This window comes from Dreissena polymorpha, chromosome 4, assembly GCF_020536995.1.
Source record: "Dreissena polymorpha isolate Duluth1 chromosome 4, UMN_Dpol_1.0, whole genome shotgun sequence".
NCBI classification, from domain to species: domain Eukaryota; kingdom Metazoa; phylum Mollusca; class Bivalvia; order Myida; family Dreissenidae; genus Dreissena; species Dreissena polymorpha.
In genome coordinates this window covers 42651585-42677420 of record NC_068358.1, presented here as the reverse complement: position 1 = coordinate 42677420, position 25836 = coordinate 42651585, and the positions used below count along the sequence as shown (strand labels likewise).

The following is a 25836-nucleotide window of genomic DNA, read 5'->3' as shown; positions in this document are numbered from 1 at the left end:
ACTTACTTGATTTTATTCGCAACCGTACTCAAACCGGATCGTTTTTTTCTCATTTCGCTCATTTTGAAGTGCGGTCGGGAATAAAATATTTAAAAAAAAGACGATTTTCCGATTTTATTTTTTTTCCCATTTTCCAAAAATTAGGGTCGGCGGTTTTGTAAACCAAGAAATATAAAAGTCGTGGCCTAAGAGTAAGATAATTCTTAGATCTCATTGCTATGGTGTTATAAAGATGTCATTTTGCAAATCGAGTGCCAATATAACTTCTAATTAGAGCAGAAAATTAAATAGAATTAAAATTGCCCGAATACAAATTGTGAAGAAGTCTAATGTCTACAAACAAAATTAAGATGATTAAAGGATGGTTTAGTGAGTATGGTAGCACTAAAAATTTCAAAAAATAAGCTGAGATTTTGGGTTAACTAAACCAAATAAACTGCTTGTATTTTAATGATGCAGGTGTCTTCAACTGAGCCTCTCCATTAATGTCTGCATGTTAAGGCACATCTTTTTGAAACAATTGTGGTGTTCTGTGATTTTCTTAAATATAAATTGTTACCTAGAAGATAATTTTTTAGCTCACCTGATTGCTCAGGTGAGCTTTTCTGACCGGTCTTTGTCCGTCATCCGGCCGGCCGTCTGTTAACATTTGCTGGTAAACACTCTAGAGGCCACATTTCTTGTCCCATCTTCATGAAACTTGGTCAGATGCTTTGCCTCATTAAATCTCGGCCGAGTCGAAACAGGGTTGTGCCGGGTTAAAAACTAGGTCACTAGGTCAAAAAAAAGAAAAACCTTTTAAACACTGTAGAAGTCACATTTTATGTTCAATCTTCATGTAACTTTGTCAAAATGTTTGTCTTAATGATATCTTGATTGAGTTCAAAAGTGGTTCCGGTCTGTTGAAAAACATGGCAGCCAGTGGGCTGGGCAGTTATCCTTATTTGGCTATAGAGAAACCTTGTAAACACTCTAGAAGTCACAATTTTTGCCCAATTATCATGAAAGGTGGTCAAAACATTGATTTAATTGATATCTTGGACGAGTTCGAAAATGGTCCAGATCAGTGAAAAAACATGGCCACCAGTGGGCGGGGCATTTTTCTCTATATGTATATAGTGGCAGTTTTCCCTATTTGGCTATAGAGAAACCTTTAAAACACTCTAGAAGTCACAATTTTTGCCCAATCATCATGAAAGTTGGTCAAAACATTGGTTTTATTAATATCTTGGACGAGTTTGACAATGGTTCGAAAAAACATGGCTGCCAGTGGGCGGGGCATTTTTCTCAATATGTATATAGTGAAAACGTTAACACTCTAGAAGTCACATTTTTGGCCCAATTTTCATGAAATTGGGTCAGAATATTTGTTTCTTTGATACAAGAGTTGAGTTCAAAACTGGTTTTGGTCAAACCTTGTGATTGAACACTATGGAAGTCACATTTTTATGCCCCAGTCAAAGAAGAGGGGGTATAATGTTTTGCTCATGTTGGTCCGTATGGCTGTCCACCAGATGTGTTCCGAATGATAAGTCAAGAAAGCTAAGGCCTAGGATCATGAAACTTCATAGGTACATTGATCATGACTCGCAGATGACCCTTATTGATTTTTAGGTCAAAGGTCAAGGTCACGGTGACCCGAAATAGTAAAATGGTTTCCGGATGAAGAACGCTTACGCCTAGGATCATGAAACTTCATAGGTACATTGATCATGACTCGCAGATGACCCCTATTGATTTTGAGGTCACTAGGTCAAATGTCAAGATCACGGTGACCCGAAATAGTAAAATTGTTTCTGGATGATAACTCAAGAACGCTTATGCCTAGGATCATGAAACTTCATAGGTACATTGATCGTGACTCACAGATGACCCCTATTGATTTTCAGGTCACTAGATCAAAGGTCAAGGTCAGGGTGACCCGAAACAGTAAAATGGTTTCCAGATGAAAGCTCAAAAAATGCTTACGCCTATGATCATGAAAGTTCATAGGTACATTGATCATGACTTGCAGATGCAGGCTGTCAAGCGGTCATACTTTTTCCTACTTTTTCCTACTATTTCCTACTTTTTCATCAGGATCCTACTTTTTCCTATTTTTTTACCAAATCTTCCTACTAGTCCTACTTTTTCATTTTGAATGGATTTTTTTTTTTTCAAGAGTTTATTTAGTAAACTTGCAGGACGAATGAATCTATGGCATGACTGTATCCCTGTTAATGTGCATTCATCTAGATGAGACCTGATGAGACCTGACAACCCATGCTGACTGTCTGCTAGCACCTCTTCAGGAAGCATAAATATTTATTTCTTATGTAACTTTTGAAATTATTAACAAGTTTTTTTTTAAAGTAACAATAGTGCCTTGTTTACTTGCTTAGCATTTGTACACTGCAGACTTTACTACCTTACACAGTTCCCAGTGGTGCAAGAGCTGAGGGAACCCATTGTTTATTCCAGTTTTATTTTGTTTCCATTGACAACAATTTGACCAAACCTTATGCATGTTTACATGATATTGCTGTTTGGAATGTAGAGATATAGAGATACATGTATTGTATGAGTGGTTATGTAATATGGAATTTATTACATTGTACACAAGTTATTTGAAAAAGATAAAATGATGCTTTGCAGAGTTTTCATCATTTACAAATATAATGTAATAAATTCTGTATTACATGACAACGGATATGATTTTCTATTGATATCATAGGTACATCATGTTTAGTAATTAAAGATAAATGCACAGAGCCTAAATGCCCTAATACATTTTTATGCTCCTGGTAGGGTGGCATATAGCAGTTGTACTGTCAGTTCGTTTGTCTGTCTGTCTGTCTGTCTGTGTGTTTGTCCGAAAACTTTAATATGGGCCATAACTTTTGCAATATTGAAGATAGCAACTTGATATTTGGCATGCATGTGTATCTCATGAAGCTGCACATTTTGAGTGGTGAAAGGTCAAGGTCATCCTTCAAGCTCAAACGTCAAATATATATAGCTTCAAAAAGTCAAAAAATACAATCCAAGGGAAGTAATAAGCTTTAAGAGGGAGATAATTTCTAAACCTGCCAAATGATATATTGAAATTTTATTTCAAAGCGGCGCAATAGTGGGCATTGTGTTTCTGACAAACACAATTCTTGTCTAATGATGCCATAGCTAGTGAGGTAACTTTAAGGTGTTACAGCATAGTATTAAAATTATTAAACGGCATTATTACACTCCCGCAAAGTCATCAATAATGTAAAAACCATTATTTGAAACTGGAATAAACAATATAGTGCAACTGTTTCATTGCCCAATTAATGATGTCATAAAAGATGTCAGGTGATAAGGTCTATCTCCAGTTGCATAATCTGCTCTGCAATGACCAGTCATTTTGAATGTAACTTAAGTCATTATAACTGCACCCTATTGTCAATTTAAAGGTTTCACAATGTAGCTGTAGCAGAGCATTGACACTGCTTTATATACTAGTATTCATATTGTACAACAAGTTAGTGTATCACTAAATAAATTTGGTCTTCTGCCTAGATATAACATGCACAATATATTACCATTTGTAATCGATACACAGAAGACCTCTAACCACTTATTTGATGATACACCAAAATGAACAGCATCTAATTATACTTCTTAATCAGGGTAGCTTTGCTTGAAACTTAATTATCATAGATACACTATAAGTGCTAGAATGCCTAGTGGGAAAACAAAGTTTTACCCTTCATGGATGGAGAAGTTGGACAACAGTGGAAAAACACTTGGATCATGGTGCAAGAGAGATACCGGCAATGAGTTTGCAAGATATTGTACTGTCTGCATGAAGTCCATCTCGTGTTGTAATTCTGGTGCTTATCAACTGATAAGTCAGGCAGATGGACAAAAACACAAGGAAAACATGAAATACATGCATGATAATTCACAAAAGCGTTTGTTTGGAAGTGCTGCCAATTTACGAGAGCAGCTCTCAGGGTGGTGGGGATAAATCTTTCTGTATGCAAGTACATCCATCACACAAGGATTAGATACAAAAGGCTGAAATCATCTGGGCCCTTAAGGTAGCTTCAAGTGGGTATCCATACAGAACATGTGATGGCACTCCTGCTCTGTTTCCAGCTATGTTTCCTGGACCTGTGGCTAAAAAATTAGTATTATGTATTCCTACTTTTGAGGGAAAAGTTCCTACTTTTTCCTACTTTTTTCCTTCTTTTCTTGCAAAAGTAGTTCCTATTTTTTCCTACTTTTTGAAAAAAGGTCACTTGACAGCCTGCAGATGACCCCTATTGATTTTCACGTCACTAGGTCAAAGGTCAAGGTGAATCAAAGTAGTAAATGGTTTCCGGATGATAACTCAAGAACACTTATGCTTAGGATCATGAAACTTCATAGGTACATAGATCATGACTTGCAGATGACCCCTATTGATTTTCAGGTCACTAGGTCAGAGGTCAAGGTCACGGTGTTTCAACTTAGAAAAATGGTTTCCAGATGATAACTCAAGAAGGCCTATGCCTAGAATCATGAAACTTCATAGGTACATTGATCATGACTTGCAGATGACCTTATTGACTTTCAGGTCACTAGGTCAAGGATGATAACTCAAGAAAGCTTACGCCTAGGATCATGAAACAATATAATGGTCAAATTGATAGAATTTTCTTATTAAATCAATCAAAAATGGAATTTATCAATGAACACACTCTTCTCAGCATAGCGAACTAGGTCCATCTTGGCCCTCTTGTTTACAAATAATGTTCTGCTGAATAAACAGCAGTATGCTCCTTTTTATGCCCCTGGATCTAATGATCGGGGGCTATATTGTTTTTGGCCTGTCTGTCTGTTATTGTCTTCAAACTTTAGCCTTGGTTTAACTTTTGCAATAACTTTTGCAATATTGAAGATAGCAACTTGATACTTGGCATGCATGTGTATCTCATGGAGCTGCACATTTTGAGGTGTGAAAGGTCAAGGTCATCCTTCAAGGTCAAATGTATGGCTTCAAAGTGGCGCAAAAGGGGGCATTGTGTTTCGGACAAACACATCTATTGTTTAGCTTGCTTTTTTTTAAAGAAATGACAATTAATTAAACTTGCATTGTCATTGTCGTTGGTGTCCAAGCTTTGTTTTGGTGTTTTCAGTAAGCTAGTTTCTCATGAATGGCTGGAGGGGTTTCGTTCAAACTTTAAACATGTATACCTCATAATAAAATGACCCCATATATCAAATTTGGAAAATTTAGCTTGTAATTTGTCGAAATCAGGGGCCATTTTACCAATAACAATTTTCATTTACACAATAAAGGCAGTCACATTTTTTTAGTAAGCTAGTTTCTCAGGAATTGCTTGAGGGATTTCATTATAACTTAAAATATGACTATTCCCCTTATTTGTATACTCCATATTTTAGTCACCAGGTAGGCCCAGTTTGGTGACTTAAGTATAAACTATGTCAAAAGTAAGGGTCTTTTATATTTAGAAATTTGCATACATGCAGAAAATAAAGAATACATTTTAAAGGGATTGCGATGAGTTTGTTTCTCAGAAATGGCTTGATTGGTGTCACTCAATCCTATAACATATATTCCCAATATGGAATGACCCATATTGGCCATGTTTTATATCTTTATATTGAATTTTATATTATGAAGGGCCTTTTTACACTTTGAATGTTACAAAGTAGGTATGTAGACAGGTTCCAGCTTAGATATTTTCATCAAAATTCATATATAGATACCTTGTACCAAGACACCCAGAGCACCCTTTGGGATAGCTTTTGGGGTTTGCGGGTTTAAAGTCATTGTAACTGTAAAGAGCAAAGTGGATTGAAACAAATTTCTTGATAATAAGTTGAGTTATTGTAATACAATTCCGTACATTAAACTTTGTATTAAAGACAAAGGTTTTGATTGCATATAGAGTGGGTGGGTTAAAAGCAAGGTTATGTTTAGTTCATAAAGAAAAAAAGGCTTCTTCTTGATTACTCAGAAATAAATTTAGCTATTATTGAGGGAAAACCTCTTTAATATATAATAATGAAGCTTTTTTTTCACTTACCTGGCCTTTGGGAAATTGGATGTTCAGTATCATTATGCACTGTATAATTGTGAGCATGTGTACACAAAAATATGACAAAATCACTGTACTTCACTTTTCTGCTGCTTTCTAATCATTAATTTATTTCCCCAAAATATGGTATAACACCCCTATTTATGACTCCATTCAAAGAGGGCAGGATAATACCAGTTTTACTGTCCGTCATTTTGTCTGGACAATTGTCTGCATGTCGGTCTGAAGACACTGTCTCAGCCATAACTTTGCCATATATTGAATGTGATTTAATACGCAAATATTAAAGTGTTGGAAACTTGAATCATAATGAATTTATCTTGTAGTTTTTGTTATCACTTCATCCTTGTAGTTGCTTTTATTTGAGTTGTGTGTTCATTGTTGGATAAGTGTTTCAATTTGGGTGTAAATGCCATTCATGAATAAAGACACATTTCAACACAATTTGCAAATTGAGGCTCTCTTTATTATCCTTTTTGTGCCAGATTTTCTTATTTTGGAAAGCAGTTATTTGTGCAAGAAAAAAAGTCTGCCAAATGTCTGTTAATGATCTACCGTAAATACCCTATATTTTATATCCTAGAAAGGTGTGCAGTCACAGATGACTATCAAATGACTTAAATGCTTGCCAACCAAAACAGGGTGAAACAAATGTATGTTTGATAAACACGCATGTACTCACACTCCAATTAGGAAGGTCAAGGTCACAGTTGGATCTGATAATATTGGACTGGATTAGTAATGGTCATAGGCTGACCTGTGTGTTTATTCAAGTAATTGGTAGCAAAAGTCAGTGATGCCTATATGGGCAAAGGGTAAAGGAAATATTCAATTATTGAAATCTATACCAAAGACTCAGAGCTAGAGGTGTTGTTGATAGACAAAGCGGTAAATCTATCTAACCTGCTACAGACAGATGGAAGGATGGATATATTATGCCTGTTCAAGATGGTCTGGTGCTAAGTTGAGGCAAAACAATATAGAAATGTGTAGAATTTTACACATCAGTTCAAAATTCCAATGAAAAGAATTAAGATTTACCCATTCCAATATTGTGAGAAATCAGTTAAGGCTATCTATAAGATAATATCAATTTTTATTTAATTAACATACATGCACTATGCTGTTAACATCCAATTTTCCTCCTTAATCTAAGTCAAATCAACTTTGACTCTGTATTTAAAAAATCATGCAGGTGGAAATAAATTACTTTCAACACTTTATAATTACTTTCAGAATATATTTTGTATTGTCACGAAGTGCCCCTTTCTACTTATTTTCTTATCATGACATGACCTTGTTTTGTTAATTTAGAATGAACTATGATAATCACTGACACTAAAATAAATTGTTAGAAGATCAGTGTATGTGCTGTTGTTTTCATCCTGAAGTGAGCATCTTCCAGATAATGCAGTGAGAGCTTTCAATCATATTGGCATAATCAAAACAATGTTACAACAGGTTGTTTTTCCCTCTACAATTGCTAAGACTTTGAAATGCATGACCAGGTTCTAGACAATCCACATGATTGACTTTGATTATCACTGGTTTGGAAATGGTCTAAAACTAAAATAATAATCAAATTTCATGGCTACTGATTTCTATGATTGTCAACCATTTCATTGCTGATGATTGTTCTGACAAGGTCAATATATCCATCATATTCCACAATGGTCAGTCTCCTCATATTCCACTATGGTCAGTCTCTTCATATTCCACTATGGACAGTCGATCATCATATTCCACTATGGTCAGTCATCATATTACACTATGGTCAGTCTCTTCATATTCCACTATGGTCAGTCATCATATTCCACTATGATTAATAATCAATTATTCCTTTATGGTATGTTATCATATTCAACTATTGTCAGTCATCATATTCCAGTATGGTCAGTCATCATATTTCACAATGGTCAGTCATCATATTTTGCTATTATCAGTCATAAAATTCTGTTATGGTCATTCATCATATTATTCTATGGTCAGTCATCATATTTCACTGGCCAGTCATCATATTCTGCTATGGTCAGCCATCATATTCTGCTTTGGTTAGTCATATTCCCATCTAATCAGTTATAATAATTTTCGCCATGGTCAGTCATCATATTCAAATATGGTCAGTTATCATATTCTACTATGGTCAGTCATCATATTCCACTATGGTCAGTCATCATATTCTACTATGGTCAGTCTACATATTCCATTATGGTCAGTCATCATATTCCACTATGGTCAGTCATCATATTCCACTATGGTCAGTCAACATATTCCACTATGGTCAGCCATCATATTCCACTATGGTCAGTCATATTCTACTATGGTCAGTCATCATATTCCACTATGGTCAGTCATCATATTCCACTATGGTCAGTCATCATATTCCACTATGGTCAGTCATCATATTCTACTATGGTCAGTCATCATATTCCACTATGGTCATTCTTCATATTCTACTATGGTCAGTGATCATATTCCAGTATGGTCAGTCTTCATATTCTACTATGGTCAGTCATCATATTCCACTATGGTCAGTCATCATATTCCACTATGGTCAGTCATCATATTCCACTATGGTCAGTCATCATATTCTACTATGGTCAGTCATCATAATCTACTATTGTCAGTCATCATATTCCAGTATGGTCAGTCTTCATATTCTACTATGGTCAGTCATCATATTCTACTATGGTCAGTCATCATATTCCACTATGGTCAGTCATCATATTCCACTATGGTCAGTCATCATATTCCACTATGGTCAGTCATCATATTCTACTATGGTCAGTCTACATATTCCATTATGGTCAGTCATCATATTCCAGTATGGTCAGTCTTCATATTCTACTATGGTCAGTCATCATATTCCACTATGGTCAGTCATCATATTCCACTATGGTCAGTCATCATATTCTACTATGGTCAGTCATCATATTCTACTATGGTCAGTCATCATATTCTACTATGGTCAGTCATCATATTCCACTATGGTCAGTCATCATATTCCACTATGGTCAGTCATCATATTCCACTATGGTCAGTCATCATATTCTACTATGGTCAGTCATCATATTCCACTATGGTCAGTCATCATATTCTACTATGGTCAGTCATCATATTCTACTATTGTCAGTCATAATATTCCACTATGGTCATTCTTCATATTCTACTATGGTCAGTGATCATATTCCACTATGGTCAGTTATCATATTCCTCTATGGTCAGTCATCATATTTCACTGTGGTCAGTCATCATATCCCACTATGGTCAGTCATCATATCCCACTATGGTCAGTCATTTCCACGTAAGCTGCTCTCATTCTTTTATGTTTTTCCAAACATTAAAATTAAGTCCATTACCTTTTTGAAGGTAATTTTTAAAATGATTTCCCAAAAATATGTTTGGGTTGGGACTCCTTAATGTATGTCACCTGTAAGTTTATATAGTAGAATTTATAGGTTGTGTTATCAATACTAGGGAAATATATATATATCTTTGGCTGTCAGTGTTAATATTTATCACTTTCATATGTCCCTTGATAATCACCAGTTGATCTGAATAAATAAGCCCCAATGTCCACCAGGGACCTTACACAGTTTCATGCATTATCTGGGAGGCTTATTGTTCGTAACAGTTTGTCAAACTATTGATGTGTTGGCCTCCTCTCCAAAGTTGAATACACTATGATGAACTCTGAGCTTCTTACATCATAAATATCTAGAGGGGTTTTGCCACTAATTATTTAATATGCCCCTAGCTTAAGATATTCATGTCCATTCAACAAAAACTACAAACTTGTCAACATGCCCAGGGGCAGCTATTATGGTTAGTCTTATTACTTCTTCTCTGAAGCCAAATGGTCGATTTTGACAAAATTGGCTGGAATGTTCCCTGGTTGTGTTCTAATATTCAAGTGAAGACCTTGAAAAATATAGTTGCCCGTGATCTATAAAAATGTCTGAAGTTTAATAATCTTTGCATAAACTGATGGTATGATTTTATTATAGTTATCATAGAAGTGATCTTGGTGGACTCGTAAGAAATCCTTAAAAATTGATTTGGATTCTCTAAAAAACATCTATCACTGGACATGGTAGTCTTCACTACAATACTATAAAGGAGTCACATTGAAAATCTTCTTAGAAACAAATGATTGCTTTACAAGCTAATTGACAGAAATGTCCCTAGGGTGACCCTTTTTTGAATTCCTATGAAATGGATTATGAATTAAAGGAACTTGTTCACAGATTTTGGCATGTTTTGAAATTTGTCATTAGAAGCTCAAAATTTATAAATGTAAACATCGGAATTAAAAAGCCACAGTGTAAAACAAGAAAAAAAAAATAGAAAAAAAAGTTACCTAATCTTGGGCTCGAACCACTGACAGTTCTTCTGTGTTGAAACTTTTTTTCAAGAGTTTACCAATGAATGTTCTGTGAGTTAAAATTCCTGAAGTAAATTTGTCTTAGTAAACTAGAATCACTCAACATGTTTATCAGTTTTTCTTGTCTGGATGGTACTCTCTATCCTTGTACAAAGTCTTTTTCAGTTAAAAAAAAGATCACAGTGCCAGTTATTTTGCATCTCAGTTTCAGTTATTACACCATCACAGTGCCAGTGTTTACACGATCACATTTCAAGTGTTTACACCATCACAGTGCAAGTGTTAACACCATCACAGTGCCAGCAGTTATTACACCATCAGCTGCCAGTGTTTACACCATTAGAGTGCCAGTGTTTACACCATCACATTGTCAGTGTTTACACCATCACAGTGCTTGTGTTTACATCATCAACGCCAGTTTTTACACCATTGCAATGTCAGTGTTTACAGCATTAAATCGACGGTGTGTACACCATCACATTGCCATTGTTTACACCATCACAATGCCAGTGTTTACACTATTACAGTGCCAGTGTTTACACAATCACAGTACCAGTTTAACACCATCAGAGTGCCAGTCTCGCACCATTACAGTGTTAGTGTTTACCATCACAGTGCCAGTGTTTAATTATCATGGTGCTTGTTATAACACCGTCCCAATGCCAGTGTTATCTTCATTACAGTGCCAATTATTACATTTACACCATCACAATGCCAGTTCATACACCATCACAGTTCAAGTGTTTACACCATCACAGTGCAAGTGTTTACACCATCACAGTGCAAGTGTTTATACCATAAAAGTGCCAGTTTGTACACCATCACAATGCCAGTCTTTACACAATCACAATGCCAGTGTTAACACCATTGCTGCGCCAGTGTTTACACCGTCACTGTGCAATTCTTTACACCATCATATTGCCAGTGTTTACATCATTGCAGTTCCAGTGTTAACATCATCACAGGTTCTGAAATTATGTTGATATTTCAATTAAATTAAAAAAAATACTAAAGAATTTTGATAATTGATCATATTGTTTCTGTTTACTCAGTATAGTGTGATACCTCTGGACTATATTGATAAAATTACACTTGGCTTTGTTCTTATCATAAGGATAAAAAATACATTTTATTTGCTTCAAGATATTTTGAAGCTGAATACAAGACAGGTATTCTGAGTTTGACAAAAACAGTTTTTTGATGGCCAAAATTATTAACAAAGTCTTTTGCTTTTTTCTCAAAGAATCAAAGTGCTGTCTACCAACAAGCAAGGGGTCCTGCTATCTGTTTTGTTTTTTGTTTTGGGCATTGACAGTACATCCCAATTGTTTTCACTGGGTTGATATGGCAAACACTGCGTTTATGCAGCAATCATTTGGTGATGTAAACCTGCACACATTACATTCTTGGTCTGTCTTCTACTCTACTGCAACCTTGACATTTTCCCTGCAGCTGAACTTTTACCATACAGCTAGCAGACTTCATACTGTAAAATTATTATTATTTGTCAGTCATGAATTTTTATCTATTTCGCCTGTGGACCGATTGACAAATTTGAGATCCTAACAAATCATTATATCCAATGTTTAACGAAAATTAGGACTGAATTACCGTAGGAATGAGACATTAAAGTCCAATGTAATCCACGCATACATACTTCATCTGATTTGTAATCAAGATACATCCGGTATGAACACAAAGGGGTGTACATTATACAGCAACACGTTACATTGTTGTAAAAGCAAATGCAGTAAAGCTCAATCAAATGCGTTGACTTCGTTTAAGTAAAATAGTAACAAGCAAATTCTTTGAATTGATATCCCCCGCCAATATGCTTCTTGACACAAAAGTGTTATATTTGACACTCAAAAAAGCATTTTTTCAAGATACAAAGGGCCATAACTCCTTTATTATCCAATGGTGTACAATGCCATTTGGCGTGCATCATCCATTAAATCCTCCAAATCACTTCCAAGATATGGCTCCGGACACAAAAAAGCATTTTTCCAAGATACAAAGGGCCATAACTCTGTTATTAACAGATGGTGTACAATGCCATAAGGTGTGCATCATCCTCTTATCCATATATATACTCATACCAAGTTTCATTGAACACCGCCAATGCACTTCCAAGATATGGCTCCGGACACAAAAGCCATAAGGCGTGCATCATCCTCTTATCCATATATATACTCATACCAAGTTTCATTGAAATCCGCTAATGCACTTCCAAGATATGGCTCCGGACACAAAAGTGCCGGACGGACGGAAAGACGGACGGACAACGCCAAAACAATATCCCTCTGCCTATGGCAGGGGATAATAATTAGCGCAAATTGTTTACAACTTTATTATCCCTCGCCATAGGTGGAGGGATATTGTTTTGGCTTTGTCCGTCCGTCCGTCTTTTCGTCCGTCTTTCCATCTGTCTTTCCGTCCGTCCGGCACTTTTTCCGTCATGTCTCAGTGTTTGGATGCATCTTCATGCTTCCTTTAAATAATTGCACTGTGTCCTTGGCGATTACACTGCGTCCTGGGTCGCTGTTGGAATGCAGTGAAATGTCAGTCTGGTGTAACAACCTCTCTTCTTGAATATAAGGTTACAACTCAATGAATAGCCATACAATAATTTTATTTTACAATTTTCACACCAATTTTGTGGTCAGACTTGAAAAGCAAATTACCACAGGAAAGGCTTCTGAAGTTTCGTGCAACCTTACCCAAGTTTTAGTTGTATTTATACCTTTATTTGTATGTCTGCAATTTTGTGCCAATTAATCTTATTTTTACAAACAGTTTGTTAAATGTTAATTACATTTAAGCTTTTTGACATTTATAATGTGTTTCAGAATATAAACAATTTAAGACTAGGCATATTTATTAGCTTACTTTTCGCATTGTTATTTTCTGCATTTCACATTTTATTACTGATTAAAGTGTGTGGGCCAGTGCAGAAGTGTTGATTGAATTATTTCACTTCCAAATCCATAGATTGTCTGATTTAGAGCCGCTACATTGGCAGTTTGTCAAGGGTTTCTTTGATGTATGGGATGCTGTGTCATGAAGCTCCAGCTTTTCGGTGCTTTAGTGTCATTTGACATGGGGAATGTTACCAAGTTCCTACAACCATATAAATGATAAATGTAATGTATAAGATTTGTCTTGCAAGAGTTTGTTAATGATTGGAAATTGAAAAAAAATTAGAGTTAAGTTCATAGAGTAAAAAAAGGATAGACTCTTGTAAGTGTTGAATAATTATAAGTTTATAAAACGAGGCTAAGAATAACTCTACCATCATTCTTCAACCTTGGGGAGTTGCAGATATTTTCTTGCTGAGCAAAACTGCCCACAACACGTTCCTGACTCTTAATCATTTCTTTTTATGCCCCCCTTCAAAGAAGAGGGGGTATATTGTTTTGCACATGTCGGTCCGTCCGTCTGTATGTCCGTCTGTCCACCAGATGGTTTCCGGATGATAACTCAAGAACGCTTAGAACTAGGATCATGAAACTTCATAGGTACATTGATCATGACTTGCAGATGACCCCTATTGATTTTGAGGTCACTAGGTCAAAGGTCAAGGTCACGGTGACCGGAAATAGTAAAATGGTTTCCGGATGATAACTCAAGAACGCTTATGCCTAGGATCATGAAACTTCATAGGTACATTGATCATGATTCGCAGATGACCCCTATTGATTTTCAGGTCACTAGGTCAAAGGTCAAGGTCACAGTGACCGGAAATAGTAAAATGGTTTCCGGATGATAACTCAAGAAGCTTATGCCTAGGCTCATGAAACTTCATAGGTACATTGATCATGACTCGCAGATGACCCTATTGATTTTCAGGTCACTAGGTCAAAGGTCAAGGTCATTGTGACCCAAATAGTAAAATGGTTTTGGATGATAATTCAAGAACACTTATGCCTAGGATCATGAAACTTCATAGGTACATTGATCCTGCCTCGCAGATGACCCCTAATGATTTTCAGGTCACTAGGTCAAAGGTCAAGGTCACGGTGACTCAACTTAAAAAATGGTTTCCGGATGATAACTCAAGAACACTTACGCCTAGGGTCATGAAACTTCATAGGTACATTGATCATGACTCGCAGATGACCCCTATTGACTTTCAGGTCACTAGTTATCTTTACAATTTCTAAGACAAGTTTCAATTTGAATAAAGGGTAGTAAAAAACTAGTTGATCAAATCTCAGATAAGTCTTTGCAAAGTTCAAGGTTAGTGTATTAAAAACTAGGTAAGAATGTCTTATCTTAGTTTTATGTTTTATATTAATTTTTTAGCCAGATTTTTTAACATGAGAAATCTAGACTTATAAATAAGTGAACACTGCTCTGAAGAGCGCAGCGAGGCGCTACAAAAAAAGGGCATGGCGCAGCGCCAAGCTAAAATGGCCTGGGAAAAACACTAGGCCGGCGGGTCAATTAGATGTTTGTTTGTATATAAAAGAAATAGAATACCTCACTGAGGGCCTTTTGGAAGAATAGTGACCAGCCAGGCAGCCCCAAATTGTATATGGATTGAGCCTGTGATATTGACTTAAAAAAAGTAAAATGGCTGAACAGCATTTTTTCCTAAACCTGTGGTAAGATATGTAAATAAATTCAGACCAAATGTTAAAAAGATCTGCTCCTCTGTCAGAGCTTTTCAAAAGGTTTATTCTTATTGCACAAAAAAGCTGCCTTACAAGCTTAACAGAAATATTTGAAAAGTTTCTGTTCCATTGGTTGAAAATACCAGCTTGAGCTAATGAAAAAGGAATGTTTCACACAAACAATAAAATGATACCTTGTACTCATATGATGGCTATATATTCAAACAATATTAGAAATGTGTTCATGGATAGATGGTCCTCTGACATACTTTGTATTCATTGATAGATGGTCCTCTGACATACTTTGTATTCATTGATAGATGGTCCTTTGACATACTTTGTGTACATTGATAGATGGTCCTCTGACATACTTTGTGTTCATTGATAGATGGTCCTCTGACATACTTTGTGTTCATTGATAGATAGTCCTCTGACATACTTTGTGTTCATTGATAGATGGTCCTCTGACATACTTTGTATTCATTGATAGATGGTTCACTGACATAATATGTGTTCATTGATAGATGGTCCTCTGACATACTTTGAGTTCATTGATAGATGGTCCTCTGATATACTTTTTGTTCATTGATAGATGGTCCTCTGACATACTTTGTGTTCATTGATAGATGGTCCTCTGACATACTTTGTGTTCATTGATAGATGGTCCTTTGACATACTTTGTGTACATTGATAGATGGTCCTCTGATATACTTTGTGTTCATTGATAGATGGTCCTCTGACATACTTTGTGATCATTGATAGATGGTCCTCTGACATACTTTTTCTCAACATGGGCATGTACCCTCATTTAAGCAACATAAACACTATGAACTAATTACTTAAACAATAAACAGGGGCATGTTAATGCAGGCCATATACGCTGTGAACCAATTAGTTGTACAATTAACAGGACATATCAGTGCAGCCAATAAGGGCAATAAACCAATTACTTAAACAAAAAACGGGGCATGTCAGTGCAGTCCTTATCTGCCGTGAACCAGTTACTTGTGAAATAAATAGGGGCATTAAAGTGCAACCAATAAGGGCTATAAACCTATTACTTTTACAATAAATAGGGGCTTGTCAGTCTAGTTGACATGATACCACAGTGCAATCCATAATCAAAGTACTGACAGTACTGGTGTGACGATGCTTTTGAAGAGGATTGATATAAAAGCATCTATTTAAGTTTATCTACATCACCACAATTGTGTATGTGCGTACGAACATTTTGGGTAGGAAAAAAATGGGTACGAAAATTTTGGGTACAAAAATTATGCCAAAAAAATGGGTACGAAAAAAGATTTGGTTACGAAAAATATTTGGGTAGGAAAAACAAATTGGGTACGAGAAAAAAAAACGGGGAAATAGCTATAACATTATGTTTCAGCTTATAAATTAAAAACTTGACATGCTCTTTAATTACACCATGCTCTTTAATTTCACATGTATATCATACCAAACTTTATATTTCGTTGTTTCCTTTTCTAAGTTAATGATGCTATGTGTACGGACGTGATTTCACATGTCCATGTGCATTAACATATAATTTTTCTCTTTTGATTATTGTTTTTTTCTCTAATTCAATAAGCTTAGGCATGTTTTTTCGTTAAGGACGGCAATAATTTCATGATGATTCCCGATGAGCACATAGTGGTAGGAGCACTTGAATACGTGAGTTCGCCCATAAACACATGGTAAGGTTAACTAAATCTCCGCAATATGACATGATATGTGTTTAAAACAGCAAACAATATCTAACAAACGATTGAACTATCAAACAAAGTATGTGCACTGATGTGGCTCTGTAATTTCTGTTTGAAAAGTTTATTGGATATGCGAAATGAGAAAGCATGCATAAGAGCGAGTATCACAGATGTCATACGGCTATTATGCTGTTTATATACCATAGTCGCTACAACGTTTACAAATGGCAGGTTCGAAATAATTCGTTTTCTTTACACTCATGATCGCATGGAAAGTTAATTATACACATTTTAATTTACAATTTATTTACTGAATCACGACAAATGTCAAATACAATACAGAAAATGCATAGTTGTTTCATTGATCTATAAACATTTAATAGATTGAATATAACTGATTTAAAATTTATGTTTTCAAACTATTATTAAATATTTTCCCCCAGAATATTCTGTTCTTTTTATAGCTGAGCTGCCTATACCTCTATCAATGATAATCAGCGAGGTATGCCGATTAGAAAAATCGAGCTATCTCAATCGGACTGGCTCGGTCTTTTAAATAGGTCGCCATTGTGAAGAATTTTTTCATGGTATGATAACATAGACGAGCTGCTTCCCAGCATCTTCAAAAATTATGTGACATGAACCACTGTGCTATGAAACAATTTCTTGTTCAATGCACAGGGAATATTACTGCAGATAAAATGAGCAATGAACCAATGACTTACACTACACAGGGGTATGCCACTGCAGTTTATTTGGGCAACAAACCGAATACTTGTCCAATACAGGAGGGGCATGTCATTACAGTTGATATGGGCAATTAACCAATAAACTGTACAACACACTTTGGCATGTAACTGCAATTGATATGGGCAAATAGCTTTTTACTTGTACAATACACAGGGCCATATCGGTGCAGTTGATACAGGCACTTAACTAATTATAAGACTATTCATTTAAATGAAAAATTATGTTTATATGTACACTAATGAGTGGTTCAGATGAGCAATGTTGTTATAACATTACCATCATAAAGTTGGTGATGTTCTGTACTTTCAGATGAAAACTTCAGATGACTTAACAGAGACTTCAAGATTGTGCACAGGTCTTCTACATCTCTACAACAGCAAAGTGACTGACTTTGACCTTTATCAAGGTCAGAAACTTTGTGCAGTGTCCTTGACCTTGACTTCAAGGTGCCAGTCGCATGGGTTGGACTACTTCACATTGCTTCAAGCTCTTCAGACAACCTGCCAACAATGTCCACAGGTAATTGTTAGTGATGGAAAGCAAGACATCTATTATTCTTTTTATGCCCACGGATCGAATGATCTGGGGTATATTGTTTTTGGCCTGTCTGTCTGTCTGTCATTGTATGTGTGTGTCTCAAAACTTTAACCTTGGTCATAACTTTTGCAATATTGAAGATAGCAACTTCATATTTAGCATGCACGTGTTTCTCATGGAGGTGCACATTTTGAGTGGTGAAAGGTTAAGGTCATCCTTGAAGGTCAAAGTTCAAATATATGGCTTCAAGGCTCAGTAGGGGGCATTGTGTTTCACAAACACAGCTCTTGTTTGCTATGTATTGCTTATTGACCTTTCTTTGTGTTGAGAATTATATATCAATTTTACCAAAACTAAGGCCCACAATTTTAATTCCCCCAAATTATGAGGGAAGGCAATTAGATTTGCCCTTGTATGTCTGTCCTTCATTATTTGTAATCCATTTAAATGGGTTGCATGTAACCAATGACTTTGTGCTAGATGGACGAATCTTTGCCAACGCGTAATTTAGCAGGTGAACTTGAGCTACACCATATTTCCTTTTTACATTGTTCAATGTTACAGAGTTATGGCCGTTTGTTTGCCCAAAGTTTGTTAAGCTCACCTAAGCAGATAGTTCTCATGGAGATTGAAGAGTACCATGCTGCACATGGTCCATCAGTGCACGCGTGAGGTGACTGTGTGAATCTACATACATGACTTAAAGTTTTATACTCAGTTTAATATCAAGTAGGGATATAGATATACATTTTCATAGTGAAAAAAAGAGTATTTTTTAAAAAGTTTTGTCTAAAATAACGCCTTTCTGGATTTTTTTCCAAATGCTTTCAGATATTTACATGGTTTTTGGTGTGCCTGCATAACTCATTCATCAGTTCAATTTTAAAACAATTTACCAAAAATGAATTACATGAGGAGACTAGCTGAATGTCGGGGTGTATCACCTGTCTAATTATCTCAAAGATCAAGGTCATACTTAGATGTCAAAACACAAATGTTGCCATCAGCAGCATGTGTTTGACATAAGCTGAGTTTTGAGAAGTGAGGGCATCCATTCACTATGAACACATGTCTTGTTTTTTTGACAACTTCTCCTCAATCGTGACAGATTTAAAAAGTAGGTCACTAGAGCAAAAGATAGATTTTAAACATGAAAAAAAGGAGAAGAATAGTCAGGCCTGGAATATTTGGTGTGTAACATTGTTGTCCTCTGCAAAATTTGTTCAAGTTAAAATGCCCTATATCCATATGATAGCCTTTTTAAATAAAACACAAAGTTATATAACAATATGGTTATATATGATAGATTTATACAACAGATAGCAATAAAATCTGTAATTATTTATACAGTAGAATTGCAATAACTCGAGATGGCGATTTCTCGAAAACTGGCGATTACTCGATTATTAAAGGAAGTCCCTAGCATTTTCCTTTAATTTCTTTATAAAAATACCCACATAACACAAACATGCGATTTTCAATAACTCGAAGATGTGTGCTGGTCCCTGAAAGGCATTTCACACCTAATTAACTGGCAATTATTCGAGGACACTTTCTCGTCTGGTCGGTGCTAAAAATATTCGAGTTGTGAAAACAGAGACGCTCGATTAGGTGTGAAGTTAGTTGCAGTTTGGAACCACTGCAAAGTGTCATCCTTTGAGAAACACTGCACATTACTAGCGAAGCGCTAGATGTAGTAAGCCGATTCTTTCAAGCAACACCTAACACAGACTGGGAACTACAGATGCTCTGCTCGCTGTCGCGAAACGTCTTCCCCCATCAGTTCCGGGAAGCTAATGGGTTGCGAAAATCTTTAATCCTAGACTTTGCACAACAAGAGTCTGACTGAATGAACATAAAATACAAAGTGTGTAGTGATAATGTTGTTTTTAGTGTGTGTTTTTCATGCTCATGTACGTACCTTGTGTGCTTTTTAATATGCTGCATTTACATTGAATATTGATGTAATATTTGTTATTATATATGTGTTTTGTGTGTATGTTGAATTAATTAAATGAATTTACGATCATCCTTGTTGTTTTGTTTATTATACTGTAGCCTTAAGCAATTTTTACAAAGCCTTTTTTGTCTCTAGCACCGTCTTACATGTAAATAAAGTGTTTGCGGTAAGAAATTGAACATCATTAACCGAGACAGTGAAAACAAATAATACCATGGATTACTCGAAACCTGCGATTACTCCAGCATCGAGGTACCGTAAAAAGTTGTGTATAAGGCGCACTTTTTTACCCCAAAATTTCATTTTAAAAACTTGATGCGCGTTATGCAAAACTACAGCCATGCCAAGACATTTTTTCGCTGTCAGTTACCCAGTAGCGGTAATTCGCATCATTCTGTTTTCCGGTGTTTTAACTGTAACTATGTTAATAATAGTGTTATATTGACGATCTGAATAAGATGAACAAACATTATAAAGTTAACATATATATTTTCTATCTTTTTCAGGTACGTACAGAGCATTGAAATCAAATAAATTTGAAGAAGAGAATGAAAAACGAGGAAGCCATTTTTATTTAAATGTTATTGTTTACTTTTCCCACAATATTATACCCTACTGTACTAGGGTTACACAATTTATTTGGGGGCACTTGTCGATTTACAATAGTATGTCGGCAAGGTATTTCCCGATATATTTAAGATTATTTTTCTTGCTTTTCAAATGTGTTAATAAAATTGATGCTGTGTTTGTTTACACGTTTTCATACGTCTTGTCAAGATTGAGGATGTGATTATTGAGCAATTTGCGTCACCTGTCAAGTTTTGTGTAGCTGGGCTATTATCAAAACATGCGAACCGGCAAACGGCTTCACACCTCCATTGATTGTTTATCGCCGGTAATGTCGTGATGGTGTTGAGAAGTTTGAGTCGTTAAAGTCTCCTGTCAATTTTAGACAATCGAAAAGAACGCATGATATCGGCATTGTAAATAAAACGCGCGGTTGTGAATTAGTCATGCATGAATAACCAGGTGACAATACCAATCAATAATGTCAGTTTCTTAGTTATAACTAATCCATCCGTTATGTGTACTCCACGATAAAATCGTGGACAGTTACTTCGGAGACATATGATGAAAACCTTGATGGTATCCTCGAGGAAAGTGTGCATTTCATGCATAATTCATTTAAATCCAAACATTTATTTTTACGCATAATATGATTTAAAAAAAACACCAACTAGTTGTATCGTTATCGTCTTAAAAATAATTTATAATTGAAGCAATAAAAGAATAAGTAAGATCGGCAATGTAAATATAACGATTTTCAGTTAGCCTGCGGTACGGAATTTTTCCCCCCGATTTTTTTGCTTCAAAAACTTTTTTTCCCGATTTTTTAGCTTTAAAAAGTAGATGCGCGTTATACATAAATGCGCGTTATACACAACGTTTTACGGTAAGTCCTGTGCTTCCTCGAGTTATCACAGTTTTACTGTATAAACAATGAAATTGTTGAGAATATCTCTGACTCCATGTTTATTAATTTATTATCTGGATATGTACGTATTGACATGAAATTATCAGAGGTGACAAATGAAATAGGCTATTCAATTAAAGAGAATCTACTGTATGTTTGAAATGTTTGGTATTTTGCATGGAACATGTTATGTTAGTTTTGTATCTAGTAAGCTAAAATCATGTCTTTTGGGAAAAAATCTATTCAACATAATACTTGCTGCCTCCATTGTTCATGGGGTACTTAGTTACTGTGATGTCCTTAATCAGTTAGTCCATTTGTGCATACATTTACTAATTATATTTCTTACCACTTTTGCACTTAAACGGCCTAAAGGTTTGAATAAAACTTCATATGAATGATCCTTGAGTGTTCATCTTCCAAAATAGCTAAAAGCATTCCAGGCGGTTCCATGTTTGGCCCTTTAGCTAAAATATATATGAAATATGAAAACTTTACAAATCTCTGAAACCATAAGGGTCTGGGGTTAATTTTTTGTTAGCTCACCTGATTGCTCAGGTGAGCTTTTTGTGACCGGTCTTTGTCGGTTGTCCGTTCGTCCGTCCGTCTATCCGTCCGTCTGTTAACATTTGTTCGTAAACACTCTAGAGGCCATCCTATGGTGACAGCTCTTGTTTTTAGCTCACCTGATTGCTCAGGTGAGCTTTTGTGACTGGTCTTCTTCTATCCGTCCACATTTGTTCGTAAACACTATTGAGGCTACATTTAGTCCGATCTTCATGAAACTTGGCCAGAAGATTTGTCCCAATGATATCCCGATCGAGTTTGAAACTGGGTCATGCTGGGTAAAACACTAGGTCACTTGGTAAAAAAAAAGAAAAAGCTCGCAAACACTGTAGAAGTCACATTTAATGCCCAGTCTTCATGTACGTTTGTCTATATGTCTGTCTTAATGATATGTTGATTGAGTTGAAATGTGGTTCCGGTCCCATTGAAAAACACAGCCGCCAGCGGGCGGGGCAGTTTTCCTTATATGGCTATAGAGAAACCTTGTAAACACTCTCGAAGTCACAATTTTGGCCCAATCATCATGAAAGTTAATCAAAACATTGGTTTTATTGATATGTCGAACTAGTTTGAAAATGGTCCAGATCGGTGAAAAAACATGGCCGCAAGTTGGCGTGGCATTTTTCTCTATATGTATATAGTGCAAACATGTAAACAACTCTAGAAGTCACTTTTTTTGCCCAAATTATGAAATTTGGTCAGAACATTTGTTTCTTTGATACGAAAATTGAGTTGGAAAATGGTTCTGGTCAGTTGAATAACATGTCTGCCAGGGGGGGGGGGGGGGGCAGTTTTCTTATATTTATATAGTAAAAAAGAGCTTGTGAACACTCTAGAAGTCACATTTTTGCCCAGTCATCATGAAACTTGGTGAATAGATTTGTTTTATATATATCTCAGATGAGTTTGCAAATGGTCCCGATGGGTCAATAAACATGGCTGCCAGTGGGTTAGGTAGTTTTCCTTATCTGACTATATAGAGAGAAATCTTGTGATCGAACACTATAGAAGTCACATTTTTTGCCTAATCATCGTGAAACTTAGTCAATACATTGGTTTTATTGATTTCTTGGACAAGTTGGAAAATGGCTCAGATCGGTGAAACACACTTTTAAGCTCACCTGATTGCTCAGGTGAGCTTTAGGATTGGTCTTTGTCCGCTGTCCGTCTGTCCACATTTGGTTGTAAACACTCTAGCATTCACATTTCTAAAAGCATTCTTTATCAAAGTTGCTGAAAGATCTCAGTCAAGTTTGATGATAAGCAAAATCACATAATTAATGCCATAATTATTGCCCTTAGATTGTCCAATTTTCGTTATATTATACAAAATCCTTGTAAGCAAAGTTTGATGTTTGGTAAGCGGGGGTCAACTCAAAATATAGGTCACCATTTCAAATTTTACAAAAACAAAAACACTAAGCCAGAGTTTTGGTTCAATAATAATGAAACTTGACCAGGATGTTTGTCTGGTCAATATCTAGGTCAAGTTTGACATTAGGTTAAGATAGAATGAACCGACTTCTCTCAGGTGAGCGAACTAGAGCCATCTTGGCCCTCTTGTTTATAAAACCATTAAGTTGTTTTATACTTAGTTTGTACTAAACTTTCCTCTCTGGTCAATACTGGCTATACCCCAGCAGTCTCATGATTACTTTTAAACAGCTTGTTCCAGAAGTTTGTCATTTGGCATCTCACACATGTATTGAATCCTTTGCTAAATGTTATCAAGCCATGCTCCTGAGGTCAAAACTTGCCACCCCAGTGGTCAAATGATTTATTTATACTTAAATAACTTCCTGAAGCTGGAATGGTCAGGGGTTTAATATTTGGTGTTAAACATTACTTTATTTTCCCTTATTAAGTTTTTCAAATCATGCCCATTCGGTACAACACACATATTGTGAAACTTAAGTTGCACCAACAGGAGGGAAAACACTTTCTATGCAACACGGTCATTTCTTTATGCCAATGAACCAATTGTCAAACAATGAGATACAATTCCCATGCAGTAGACAAGACACAGACGTACATAACAAATGCATTTTATATGAAAAATGTACTGCAGACAGCCTGCAGACAGCCTGCAATCCCAATCTGTGTTGTCAGAGTGTCAACTTGTTCCAAATAATCAAACATGATTTAATGAGCTTTATTGCAAACAATTTCTGACAATTAAGTCTGAAACAATACAACAATGTCCTTGCTTTAAATATTTTTGGTAAGTTTATTCTTTAGGAAAAAGACTCCAGAACCTAAATAATTTACATTGGGCCTCAAGCATTGTTGTATATTTGCCTTCCACTTCTTTCATATTTTTTCCTTCACATTGAGGATCTCATTGCTCTTTGACAGATCAGCTCAACTTAAATTTGGTGAAAAATGTAAAAAAATTATGTCCCCTTTCGAAAGAAAAGGGGGTTTATAGTTTTCGCACTGTCTGTCAGTCTGTCACACTTTTCGTGTCCGCTCTCTAATTCAATTTGACCTCACACATAAACTCCCAAATGGGCCTCACAGAGATCACGCAGCAGCCGTTGGTCATAAAGAGGCAAGCTATAAATAGTTTTCATCTGATCTTTTCGAAACTTGGTCAGAACTTGTATTTAGACAATATCTAGGTCAAGTTCGAATATGGGTCATGCCGGGTCAAAATTAGGTCAGGGGGTCAAAAAAAACAAATCCAAGGGAAGTAATAAGCTTCAAATGGACATAATTATCTGACCTGCCAATTATATTTTTTTGTTAATTAAATCAAAGCGGCGCAGTAGGCGGCATTGTGTTTCTGACAAACACATCATGGTAAAGGTCAAGGTCATCCTTCAAGGTCTAAGATGAAAAATACAAATCCAAGGGAAGTAATAAGCTTTAAAGGGAGATAATTATTCAATATTGAACATAGCAACTGGGTATTTGGCATGCATGTGTATCTCCTGCGGCTGCACATTTTGAGTGTTGAATCTACAGTCACTGTAGTGGCTTTTAATTATTTGCTTCTAAAAATAGAGATTTGTTAGAGACAATTATTTTCAAGGGAAGTAATTTATATAATTGTAAATCTCGGATTAAATATTTCCTTACCAAGAAATTTAAGTTCTTTTCACAGTTACTGTACAGATTTTTTATTTTGATTGTTTATAACTCAAATGATTGATTTGTCTTTTTTTTTTTTATGATATAATTATCATTTCTTTCCTGTACTAATTTGTGAACGGTAGGGTTCATTACATACATGTGAACGTATGTCCATAGATACATGATGAACTCTGGCTATGATCTCTGCGATAAACCACAGGCCTTGGTTGTCAGTCAGCAGTCAGTGATGTCTGACTTGGTTATTTTTTACTGTCCACAGACCCCCCCCCCCCCCCCCCTTCCCCGGTTGGATTGGACAAAATCCAGGGGAAGTAATAAGCTTTCAAGGGAATATACCTGCCCAAATGATAAATTGAAATGTTATTTCAACGCGGCGCAGTAGGGGGCATTGTGTTTCTGACGAACACATCTTTTGTTGACAAATATCAGTGGCCCGTTCTTTAAATTATCAATACAAAACACTTCGGCTATTGATTCAATTCCATGCAAACATTACAACAGATATAAGTATATTAACATATTTTTAAGTCAATTTTGAACAAAGCCTAATTTTTCGTTGTGTTTGCTGTCTGATATATGTTTGATATTTATATTTAATAAGACTTAATATTAAGTGTAAACTATGTTTAAATGAAATTATAATGAATTCAAAATACAAAGCAATCAAAACTATATCTGCTT

The 25836-nt window shown here is 35.8% G+C and overlaps 1 protein-coding gene across 15 annotated transcripts in view; it reads left to right on the top strand.

Moving 5' to 3' along the window:
• The window catches only part of LOC127879225 (focadhesin-like), a 444547-nt gene that overhangs the window by 268120 nt on the left and 150591 nt on the right, over positions 1 to 25836 (top strand). For 14 of the 15 annotated variants that reach the window (XM_052425945.1, XM_052425939.1, XM_052425938.1 and 11 more), the window contains one exon: positions 17831 to 18040. The exons of the other annotated variant lie outside the window; for it this stretch is intronic. In XM_052425945.1, the coding sequence (XP_052281905.1) occupies positions 17831 to 18040 (210 nt within the window). The remainder of the gene's footprint in view (positions 1 to 17830; positions 18041 to 25836) is intronic. 15 annotated transcript variants of the gene reach the window in all.